The sequence below is a fragment of the Phalacrocorax carbo genome, chromosome 8 (assembly GCF_963921805.1).
Source record: "Phalacrocorax carbo chromosome 8, bPhaCar2.1, whole genome shotgun sequence".
Classification (NCBI taxonomy): Eukaryota; Metazoa; Chordata; class Aves; order Suliformes; family Phalacrocoracidae; genus Phalacrocorax; species Phalacrocorax carbo.
This window is the reverse complement of record NC_087520.1, coordinates 24,122,505-24,134,578: the sequence shown is the minus strand read 5'-3', so window position 1 is coordinate 24,134,578 and position 12,074 is coordinate 24,122,505. Positions and strand designations below refer to the sequence as shown.

Here is a 12,074-nt window from a genome sequence, read left to right as displayed (position 1 = left end):
GCTTGTTAGAAAGGATGGTCCCCCCTTACTATGATGTTTGTTCTTGTTTGCAGGTGATTTTTGGTCTAGCTTTACTGAACTCTTTCAGCTCGGATCTACGAGGTTTTGGTAAGTGAAGCTTCCAAAGTACTGCAGCAGGGAAACTTTTTTTAAGCAGTGGGTGTTCTGGATAGATGTGTGCCTGCATGACCTGAGTAATGCAGGACCTTACAATCAGTAGCGCTGTTAAGTGTAACACCATTTTGAAAAGGGCAATAGATAGCACAGTCATCTTGTCTTATATGAAGTTGGAGGTCCTTTCCATGAAAAACTTGCTAGATAATGAATCAAATTGAGGTACTGTGACATCTTACCTCTTAGTTGTTCATTAATATTTGATTTCTGAGGTATGGATTATGAGACTTCTATTTAAGTCTGAACTGTTATGGCTTGTGGTAAACAAACTCTGATTAAGAGAATGGCACCTAGCTAAAAAGAGTCTTCATATTAAAAATATATTTAGAGTTTTGACTCTAGCCTCTTTTGTTTTGAAAAGCTGCCCAGTTTATCAAACAGAAACTCCCGGATCTTTTGCGCTCTTACATTGACGCAGACGTCAGTGGAAATCAAGAAGGTGGCTTCCAAGATATTGCAATAGAGGTCCTGCACCTTCTCCTCTCCCATCTCCTCTTTGGGCAGAAGGGAGCCTTTGGGGTAGGACAGGAACAGATTGACGCTTTCCTCAAAACATTACGTAGAGGTAAGTGTGGTGGTGTTCCAGAAGCCTGACTAAATGCAAACTTTGAAATGGATTTTTGTAACTTACTGTCACTGCAGAATGATGCTGAAATGGTGGGCAGCTTGGTGAGATGGAACTCAGTAAGCTTTCGTAACTCTAAATGGACAGGAATATACTGCTGCTCTGGCGTCAGGCCCTAATGTACTGTTTTTCTTTCAAAGAGCAGTAATGTGGTCTCATGTTTGGGTGTTTTGAAAACTTGTGATCAGTAAGTGTTGAGTGGGGGGTATCCAAGCCTGTGTTTGCTTGCTTATGGGGGATGGTGTTTGTGGATTTAACTAAAGCAACTTAGTGCATTGTAGTTGAAAAACTTGAACTCCTTACACTGTAAGGAACATCCATTACCATTTCAAATAGGTGGATTTTAAGCACAGGGTTGTTTATATTGGGTGCAGATCTAGGAGGAAGCACTAAAACTGTAGTTCATTTCCTGGAAGCTACAATGGTCCTTGTGTGATGTCAGGGGATGTTATTGATAGGCTGTGAACTGGTAGTCTCTTCCTTTCTGAAACAAGTGTTTGCTGTAAACCCATCAGAATCAGGAGGGTTTGGACTCCTGATTCTAAATTTAACTCAACCCAGTCCTTGGCTCTGCACAGACCTAGAGGAAGGCACCCTTTATACAAGAGTGAACTATTTATTCTATTTGTTTAAGTGTACCTTCTTTTCTTCATTAGAGTAAGTATGAACTAAGTGTATTAGCTTCACTTTGCTTTGGGAAGTTGAAAACCCTTCTCTGGCCCTGAAGGGTATGGAGGCATCAAGCATCATCTTAAAGATAATGCTGCGTCAGGAGGGCCCACCCATAAGGTGTCTTTGCTGCTTTCTGCTGTGAGCAAAACTCCCACCCACACATCTGATTCTCTCATTGCTGTCTCTCTCTTAAACTTTGCTTCCTGGGAAGGAAGAAGGGACTATTGTTGTTTTCCATGCCCAAGAGCCTGGTTTAGATTTGCTAGACTTCTTAGACTCAGTAGCAGCTCCTTTGTTTCCCAGTACTTCCTGATTGGAGGAGAGGCTTTTGCTCTATTGCTGCATTGTTTCCTGCTCTGCTCTTCTTTTGGATGACTGCTGTTAGTGACAATCTAGTTCTAAACTTACCACCAGCACAGCTGCTAGCCCTTTGGACAGCTGCAGTGAACCTGTATGAACCTAGTCTATTCTACATTCTTGTTCTCTAGGAATATCCAACTGCCAGTAGAGAACTGGGAGCTGGGATGGAGGAATGCTGCCTGAGTGCCCTCTTGATTTCTGCAGCAGCAGGGAAACTCCAGCACAGCAGTCAAGTTATTTTGAATAGTCACTCATATTCAACTGGTGTTCTGGGTGTTTTGACACTTTTTTCTGTTACTCTTGCTTTTAGATTTTCCCCAGGAGCGTTGCCCTGTGGTGCTTGCACCACTTCTATACCCTGAAAAACGGGACATTCTAATGGACAGGATCCTGCCTGATTCTGGAGGGATAGCCAAAACCATGATGGAGAGTTCTCTGGCAGATTTCATGCAAGAAGTTGGCTATGGCTTTTGTACAAGGTTGGTAGGACAGTAATTTTCAAGCATCTTGGGTGGCGGTGGTTTTCTTGTTTCTTGAGGCAAAAGGTGAAGAACACTTAAAAGTATTAAAACAACTATAACCTCATTAAGTATTATGAGGTTACTTGTTTGGATTCCTGTTTTATATTTTTGCTTTCTTCTAATGTGCATAGCATGTCTGAGATTGCGCAGGATTTTGTGATGGTAAGAAGTGCTAAGTAAAGGTATTCACATTCCTTGTAAAGATTTTAAAGAATTTGACTATCACCCTTTTTTTAAAGTAAAACCAAAGTGGTGAGGTTGGCCTAAATTCCAACTAGATCTTTGGAAGAGCTGTGCTCTTGTGACAGACTCCTGTTAGCTCACCATCCACATGAAACAGATTGCAGAAGAACTGAAGGTAGTAGTCTCACTTCAAGAGAGGTTGACCAGCAGTTCTGTTTTACTGGGTTTTGATCAGTGTGGCACAAAGTATTATTGAGATTATTTGTAGCTGTAGAATCTAATTATGACAGTGAATTGCCAGTGTCTTGGCAGCTGCATCAGTCTTTGCCTGCTTAGTCTTATTTTGGTAAAAATACAGCTGTCTTAAACTTGCTCTGGGTCTGTGTGAGTAATCCTAGACATATATTGCCTGCATCTTCCATAGTGTTCCATATTCTTGCTCTCTGCCCCTAGTCTGGAATGATAGGTGGGCAGCTCTGTTACCTTGCTGGAGCTGTGTGAAAGGGACTGTCATCTGTAGAGCTGTGGGGGTTTGCAGGAGTGCTGCAAGCAGGACTCAAGATCTTTGCTTATAGCACCTAGCGCAAGTGTTGCATTACAGGAGCTGTGCTGTTTGTTTATATACATGTGTGAATTGGAATAGTTGCTAGAAGAGTAGAAGGAGGCTTTAGTCAGAAGTTGTCTATTGAACAGTTAATTTGGATATATTAAAGGTTTATTTCCTGCAGTATGTCAGCATCTGCACAAATTCAGCTCAATTTATGAATGCAGTTTTTAAGGATTTAGGTTAGTGCTCTAATACTGGCAGTGATAATAGGAGCCTGCGTGTGGCTGGTTTTGAAGGGGGCCTTATTCTTAAACCTCAGTATGAACCTAATGTTTCTTTTAAAGGAAGATGCACTTAAGCATAAGCTAAGAGAAGTAAATGATTCTGTATTTTAAAAGAAAGGCTATTGACTACTTTGAGAGGATGATCAAATCTTGATGATATTAACATAAGTTTCTGTTTAAACAGTGAAGTAAGGAAATACAACGTAAATGTGTTGGAAGATATTAAAAATTATTTCCTTTGTTAACACACGCCTGATAATAGAACAATTTTTTTTCTACAGTGATGGTGTATAAATCTGGTTGGCCTAACTATGAAGTGTTCACAAAGCGAAACAAAAGTTGCAAAAAAGGCCTTCAGTTCTAAAGTCTGAACTTAAGCATCTGCTCATTGTTTGCTCTTTTGGCTCCTTGAAGGTTTTTGCTAGTGATCTCTGATCAGAAACGTGTGGCTTGCATCAGGCTAAAAGGCGTTCCTTCTCAGCTTACCTTTTGAACCGTGCATGTTATTTTGAAGTGTGCCTTCTCAGAGTCTTTGTTTCACTTCTAGCTAACAGAAAGCTTCAGTCTTTGAAGCTCTGTACCACAGCTCAATACATGGAAGTGGTTTTAAAATAAAACAGTGCTAAACCTACCCTGTGCTTTTACTTTGACAGAGCATAGCCTGTGAAACATCTCTCACTGTCACTTAAGTAGACATAGCTTTGAACTGAATACATAGCACAGTATGTTTCATGGAAATAATTGCATGGACTTTCTGCTGAATATTTCTTCTTGTCCTGGAATTATGTTACATTGGATCATTTGACTAAGATAACCGAAGTTTAGTGAGTGGTCTGCAGTTGGCTTCTCCCACCAATCTGTGTGCTGTCCCAACTGTACTCACGGGTCTTGTTTTGGTCTTATGTTGTGCCACAGTGAAACCTGCTTTCATATTAAAATTTGTCTGTTTTGTTGCATCTTAGTGTTGAAGAATGTCGCAACATAATCATGCAGTTTGGTGTACGGGAAGTCACGGCTGCCCAGGTTGCCAGGGTTTTGGGGATGATGGCTCGAACTCATTCGGGGTTGACGGATGGTATTCCATTACAAGTGAGTGGTCTGCTGGGGTGGGAATTATATATATGTTAATCAGCAGAAAATTAGGAGCTAAAATGCTAGCCTCTACTAATTTAATAATTGCCTTATTGTTCAACACTTATACTTCTAACTCTTCTGCTGTGAATGTCATAATACATTCTTGAATGAAAGATTCTCAGAAGTGTGTGAGTGGTGTCATTACCGGTCTGAACGTCTGCTTACCTTCGTGGTGCAGGGAGTTCTGTGGCTAGTGGCTTTTGAGACTGCTTTATTTTTAACTAGTATTTGATTGAGTGTATTTAACTTGCAGTCTATTTCGGCTCCTGGCAGTGGGATTTGGAGTGATGGGAAAGATAAAAGTGATGGAGCACAAGCCCATACCTGGAATGTGGAGGTCTTAATTGATGTTCTTAAAGAGCTGGTAAGTCTTGTAAGCATCTTATATGCAGAATATCTGAAAGAAGGTCGTATCTCAGTGTGAATATAAAGCTTTTTAAGCTCTTAGCAGCCTGAATGGCTTTGAATCTCATTAATGTAATTGCACTGCAGTACTTAAATGGTGGTTTTTTTCCTCATAAACAAGAATATTTTGAGGAATTTTTGGAAATAAAAGCTGTCTGAATCGCTGACTTCGGTGCAACTTGGGATTTATTCCACGCTGCTCCCACGTACTCCAGCATGTGTTCTCTGAGGGGTTTTATGTTTGAAGTTTTCTCACAGTGGAAAGTTTTGTACATCAGGCACCTTGTTTTGAAAAGCATCTTGCTGTAGGCATTAATGATGAAAATAAAACAAAATATTTTTGTAGCTACTTATTCCAAAACTCTAAATGAAGAGTCATCGACGCAAGAAGCAAAAATAGCAAAGATTTTCCACCACTTTATAAGCAGCAATTTTTGCAGTTAACTCAGCGAAACATGAGTACCATTTCCTTTAACTGCCTTATATTGGGTGGGGTTTTTTTTTGTGTGTGTGTGTGCTCCCTCTAATCTATGCAGGAGTTACTGTTTTGTTTTTCTAAATCTTGGAACATAAGACTAGCTTTGTCTTTGGTGCTCACCTGTCTCTGAAATGAGTGGTCTGCATTCTGCAATGACCATAGTTCCCTCCAAGCTCCCTCATCCTTATGGTTTCACACTCTTGCTGTGAAAAATCTAATAGGTGCTTTGCAAGTACTTGCAGTGTACAGTCTTCAAAAGCAAAAGCAAGTTCTGCTTGCCAGTGGGTCAGGCCCCTTGGCCTATTATTGGGGGGCATATGGAAGCCTACAAAAGGAATGAGTTAGCATGCTAAGAAAGGAGCTACATGTTTGGGTGGGTTTTGGGTTGGTTTTTTTTTTAAGACTTGGTAATGAAATGTTTGAAAGGACAGGCAGCTACTGCCTGTAGTGCTAGGAGAAGTGCAATCTCACAGGCTAGTTTCAAACATTGACTTGCATAAAGTTCTCACAACTATCTAAATCCTGTTCTTTTTAAAACAAAAACCTTGTTTTCAACTAAAAGTCGGTGGATGTTAAGCTAGATAAAATGCTGATGAAGAGGGGTTCTTACAAGACAGGACTGCAGATTGTAATGTTCAAGGCTGGCTATTCTCTTTTCTGGCTGCAGAATCCTAGCCTGGACTTCAAGGTAGTAACCTATGAATTGGACCATCCAGGATTTCAGATTCGTGACAGCAAGGGCCTGCATATTGTAGTGTTTGGCATCCAGAGAGGGCTGGGCATGGAAGTTTTTCCAGTTAATGCCATATACAGACCTTGGAAACATGCAGAGGGCCAGGTAGGTTTACCAACATTTCTGCTGTACTGTACAACGCTTGCAAAGTTACTGAATTTCTTGAATGGCAAATGTGGGTTGGTAATGTGAATTTTTAGCCAAGCCACATTTGAGGACCTGGCCTGTAAGGCATAGGCCTCAAGTAGGTGACTGAAGTACAGTCTGTTAATTGAACAGTGTCCACGTTGTTTGGGAAATGGTCACTTGCTATACATGTGTGACAATACCTTTGGTTTTACCAGAGTTCTGATGTGTAATGCAGCTGAGCATAGAACTGTTGCTGCATGGCTGTGCTCTGAGATTTTTACATGGTTACACAAAGGGGCTCGGCTTTGTGCAAATGATTACCTTCAACATGTCTCTATCTGTCATGTTCAGAAATCCTGTGAGAAGTGTGAGGTTCAGTCTTATGTAAAACACACTGATAGTACATCTTGGCTCATCTCTACTCCTTTTTTGATGTGCATCATTCTCAGAAATGTGGCAGTTGATAAAGTGAAAGGAACCTGAGACTCTAAATATCTAAACTATTTTTGATGTCTCTTATTCCAGCTCTCCTTCATTCAACATTCCCTAATAAACCCTGACATCTTCTGTTTTGCTGACTACCCTTGTCATACTGTTGCCACAGACATCCTGAAAGCACCACCAGAGGATGACAATCGAGAAATTGCTACATGGTAAACCTGCTCTCAACTGCTTTTCATAGCTAGAGTTAGAGTAAGATTATTTGTCTGGTCAAATGTGGCTTTATCTTCACACAACCAGATTTATTTGTAGCTGTGTGTACATCCCAGTAAATCAGCCATTAGTATTTGTTCCACGTTTCATCAGTGAAAGTTCTCATATTATCAGAACTTCCTATGTAATTTCATAATACCTGAAAATGTTCTGCCAGCTCTTGCTTTTATTGGAGTCTTCTGGTTGCCTGGAGAATTTCTGCTGATGTAGTTTGGCAGATGCTGTGAGCTGAGAGGAGGGGGTAGGGGAGGTATGAATTTAAACCTGTCTTTCCCAGGATGACATTAGAGAAACTTGCTCTACTTGTATGAAAGAAGGCCCTGGGTTTAAGTAGTGCATTTGTATAGCTATTGCTGAGTTACTGCATGAAGCTGACTAGTGTGACTTTGAGCTGATCTTTACACCCCTTCTTTTAATACAGCTGCATAGCTGATTTCAGTGAAGGTATTTGCTTCTGTTTCCATTGTATGGCCCAAAATAGGGAATTGGAGGATGGGGAATATGGCTAAATTGTGGAAGGTGGCAGCAATTACATGTCTGTAAAGCAGACAAAACAAGTAGAATATCTTCACAAAGTTTCACAGGGGGACACTTGGAGGTGTTTAAGAAAGTGTATTTCATTTCTGGAAGTGTGTTTCAAGCTAAATTATCAAAGTGACCCGCCTCAAGCTGAAGTTTTTTCAATGTCAGCTTTTAATGCTCTCTCTTCCTTAACAGAATCAGAAGCTTTTAAGCTCTGAGGGAGTTACTTTTCATGGTTAAGAATGGTCTTGTAGGCTTAACTGTATGTGATAAGAGCTGCAGTATCAGGTTGTTTGCAGTGGGCGTCGCTTTATATTGTCTTATAGTTGTTGCTACAAAATGCTTGAGTCCAGATTTCTGTAAGCTAACTACTTAGTAACTTTTGCTGGGGTTGTCTATTTGGTGTTTTTCTTTTGTTAGGAAGAGCCTGGATTTGATTGAATCTCTGCTACGATTGGCAGAAGTGGGACAGTATGAGCAGGTTAAGCAGCTCTTCAGTTTTCCTATCAAGCATTGCCCAGATATGTTAGTATTGGCCTTACTGCAGATCAACACGTCCTGGCATACCTTGCGCCATGAACTCATATCCACACTAATGCCAATTTTCCTTGGCAACCATCCCAACTCTGCCATCATTTTGCACTATGCATGGCATGGACAGGTAAGTATTCTCACTAGAGCGTGCCTGTAGTTCGTTCATGTAACTGAAAGCTTGTTAAAAAGGTTGAACTTTGAGAATATCAGTGCTTGTATTGGTTTATGAAATGGCTAATTTAAAACCCAAGAGATAAATTATTAGTGGTTTATGCAAAGTGTAATATGAGTTGTCCCCTCCCCATCTTGAAGGAAACTGTAGTGATTTGATTTTCTTTGGGGAAATATATTCAGAACAAAGCAATAATATTCACTGAGAAAATGTTTCTTGAAAAGTAGAGAGGCCAAAGTTAAGTTTAACAATTTTTTAACACAAGTTCACCAAAGTTGCATTTTATTTTTTTAACTAAACAAAAGAACAAGAACCTCATAACAGCAGCAACCCCCCCAACAAACTCTCAACCTCACACATTTAAAGTGTAGAAACTTGAAGCAGTAAGAGTAGGAGGAGGTTGAAACCAAAATAATCTCCATTGTACTTGCTAAAAAGTGGAGGCTATTCTAGGTATAAAGAAACTTCCTATCCCATAAGTTTTAAGAGTCTAGGGTGTTTCTGAAAACTTAGGCTGGCTGCTGACATTTTTCAAGGAGAGCTCTCACATAGAGACAGGGTAGCCAGGTATGCAAATCCCACACTTTTAATGGGCAAACAAGTAGGCTTTTATGGATTTGCCTTTTGATATGGCCTTTATCATCATGTCCACTGGTACTTAAACAGATGGGAGTCATAAGTAGCAACTTAAGGCAGAGGAAGCCTGTGGGGTTGGATGGAGTCTGCATTAGGAAATATCTTACCCCGTTCAAGTAGTTAATGATAAAAAGCTTGACCTCGGAGGTCTTGGGCCACGTTCACTGCGAACTTATGGCAATTTGTTAGCTGAAGTGTTATGAATGTTTAATATGTTTCCTGATAAAAGTCTCTAAAGTGAAGAATGGCGGGTAGGATAGAAAGTGATGTGCTTTTTGCATAAGGTCTTGGAATGGCAGAATACGCAACTTTTCCACAGGTTAGGCTTCAGAGTAAAGTACAAAATGATGGCTGCCATGTGACATGGTGCCATTCCACAACTTGAGGTTGTCTCACTTTCACAAGATGAGGGAACCTTTAAGCAAAACCCTTGCTGCCATCAAAATCTTAGTTGTGTTTAGTTTAAAATTGCCCCTGTGTGAGCAAAGAGCTAGATACAGTGTTTTCCATGTTACGGTGTGATGCTGGAGTTCTTACCTCAGGACACTGTGTCAGACATAACACTTTGTAAATTATTTGTATAGTCCAAAAGCAGTTTCTCTACAACTGAGGGGATGTACAGTAGTAGGGGAGAGATGGGGTTGGGGATGTGCATTCGTAGTCATTCTAGATCCTTTAGTTGTAGCTCCTGGATAGTTTATTATTGCACAAAAAGAGCCCAACTCAGAAGCTAAGTTCTGAAGTTAAAGAGTAAATATGTTTGCATGTTGAGCTTTAGAAGTAAAATATCCTACTTAACATTCACATAGTTGTTCCTTTTCCTAGAGGCACGAATTACAGTCCTCATTTAATTCTCCTTAGGGTCAGTCTCCTTCGATTCGTCAGCTTATCATGCATGCAATGGCGGAATGGTACATGAGAGGGGAGCAGTATGACCAGGCAAAATTGTCACGTATTCTTGATGTGGCACAAGACTTGAAGGTGAGTTTTGCAAAATGCTGCCATTATTTTCTGTCTGGTGTCTTATGCAGACTGGCTCATCTTCTAACAAAAGCTAAGCTTAACTTAGATGTGACCGATTTAGTAAAGATTACTTCGGTTAAGCATGTCTGAGTTCAGTTGTTGCTGCTGTACATCATCTTGACACAAACAAACAAAAAAACCCAACCAAACCAACCCAAAACCCAAACCCCAGCCTGTGTTTATGTGACTTGAAGTGCTCCTCAGCTGAGCTGTGTTGTCTGACTACAGATGCATTGTAGCCTGCCCAGTTGTGAACCCAAGACATTTTACTTGGTGTTTGAGGTAGAGTTGGTTATCATGGCTTAGCTGACAAGTAACTTGGGAAGCAGTTTAAAATAATTGCTTGCTTTATGAATGTACTGTAAATAAAAAACAGTTTTGACTATTTTAACCTTGAATACCGTTGAAATGGGAATGTAGAAAATACCCTTCAGGTGTTTGTGTGAAGGTGGCACTGCTGAGCTTTATGGAATGGGGATTTCTTAAGAATACTACTACTTTTCAGTTGTTTACACGTTCACAAAAGAGACTAGAAGTTGTGACTGGCTTGTCTGAGGCCTTTATTGCTTCCTCAAGTTAGATGCAAAATAATTGGGGGTGTCAAAGTGCAAAAGCACCAACTGCTGCTTGAAGTCAGTTTTGTTGTAGCGGTTACTGTGTTCAGAGATGAGCACTGACCAAATGTATTTGAAGCGTCTCTGAAGGGGTTGAGGTCTGTTCGCAGGGAGATGCTAGGCTCTTCTGGCAGATTTTGTTGCAATATCAGCTCTTAGCCCACTTTCTGGTGGAGTTTCAAGTTGAGGATTTTAAAACTGTCAGCACAAGGTCGCTTCAAAGAAGGTAGGGTCATGATTTCAAACGAGAACTTGCATATTTGTCTCATGAGCGAGCTATAAGTGAAGCTGATAATACCAATTTTTTGTTGACAAAGAAAGCATAGCAGCATGTGATAGCAGAACTTCTTTACTAAAAAGGATATGGGGATTAGGAAGAAAAAAAAAGGGGTATCCTTGTGTCTTCACTAGTAGTCTGATTATTTTTTTTTCTTTAGGCCTTGTCAATGCTGCTAAATGGTACTCCATTTGCCTTTGTTATTGACCTTGCTGCACTTGCCTCTCGACGGGAATACCTCAAACTTGACAAATGGCTCACAGATAAAATTCGGGAGCATGGGGTAAAGCAGGATTTTTCTTTTTATTTCTGCACTCTATCAGTGACTAATTTAAGTCACTTAATTTTATAAGTAGCTTTAAAGTCGTGGAAAGTGTCCATGTTCTGATAGTTCAACGTTTTCACTGAACTATAATAGCTTCGTGCAATTCTTTCCATGGTGCAGTTGCCAAGTTTGAAATACTGGCTTGGATGCAGTTCTAGAGATTAAGATAACATTTTTTCCCTCAGGAGCCCTTCATCCAGGCCTGTATGACTTTCTTAAAGAGAAGATGTCCATCTATCCTGGGTGGCCTTGCTCCAGAAAAGGATCAGCCCAAAAGTGCTCAGCTTCCTCCAGAAACCTTGGCGACCATGTTGGCATGTCTACAAGCTTGTGCTGGGTAAGGATTATATTGCTTATGCTGGATGAGTGATCTGTTTGCAACTCATTTGCTGGCACGTGGTCACAGTTGGTTTGGAATTTCACATGGAGAACGGGGTTGGTGAGAGTATATACACTTGCAGGAATAGGTTCAATAGTATGTTTAATTTTGCACTGAAATGTCTGTCATAGGCTATGTCACAAGAGCTTGAGAGAGCGTTCTTGTCTTTGTAATAAAACAGATGAGGTGATCTTGGTAACTAGGGGATGGTTGGTTAGTCAGATCCTGGGTTATTAATGGCTAGATACAGGGCTGTCATTTGGACAAAAAGGAATACAGGCCGTAACTATGGAATAGGGCAGCATCTTGGAAAACAGTGACAGTATAAAGGATTTTGTGATTGCATTAAGCAAATGCCTCTGTGGCTACTACCCTAGCAGGAAGGGCTAATGCTATCCCTTCTGTGTAGGAGCAAAGTGGTAAGCGTGATTGTAATGTAATTGAGACTGAAACTAGACACGTGTAACTTCTGTTGTCTTCATTTCAGACAGTCTCAAAGTAGTCAGAGGATGGAAATTATCTAAGATCTTTTGCAGATCAGATTGTTTAGCTAGAGTCCAGAAGAAAAAAGTGTGGGTCCTAGAGAGCTGTTTTATCTGCTGGAGGGAGGGGTAGACTACAGAATGGCTAAAG

General features: G+C 40.5%; 1 protein-coding gene across 10 annotated transcripts in view; it reads left to right on the top strand.

The window, feature by feature from the left end:
• The window catches only part of CNOT1 (CCR4-NOT transcription complex subunit 1), a 68,208-nt gene that overhangs the window by 12,637 nt on the left and 43,497 nt on the right, over positions 1–12,074 (top strand). For all 10 annotated transcript variants that reach the window (XM_064459208.1, XM_064459203.1, XM_064459206.1 and 7 more), the window contains exons 6-16: positions 54–108; positions 536–739; positions 2,142–2,310; positions 4,329–4,455; positions 4,754–4,864; positions 6,051–6,221; positions 6,771–6,898; positions 7,902–8,142; positions 9,685–9,804; positions 10,898–11,020; positions 11,248–11,399. In XM_064459208.1, coding sequence (XP_064315278.1) covers positions 54–108; positions 536–739; positions 2,142–2,310; positions 4,329–4,455; positions 4,754–4,864; positions 6,051–6,221; positions 6,771–6,898; positions 7,902–8,142; positions 9,685–9,804; positions 10,898–11,020; positions 11,248–11,399 — 1,601 coding nt within the window. The remainder of the gene's footprint in view (positions 1–53; positions 109–535; positions 740–2,141; positions 2,311–4,328; positions 4,456–4,753; positions 4,865–6,050; positions 6,222–6,770; positions 6,899–7,901; positions 8,143–9,684; positions 9,805–10,897; positions 11,021–11,247; positions 11,400–12,074) is intronic.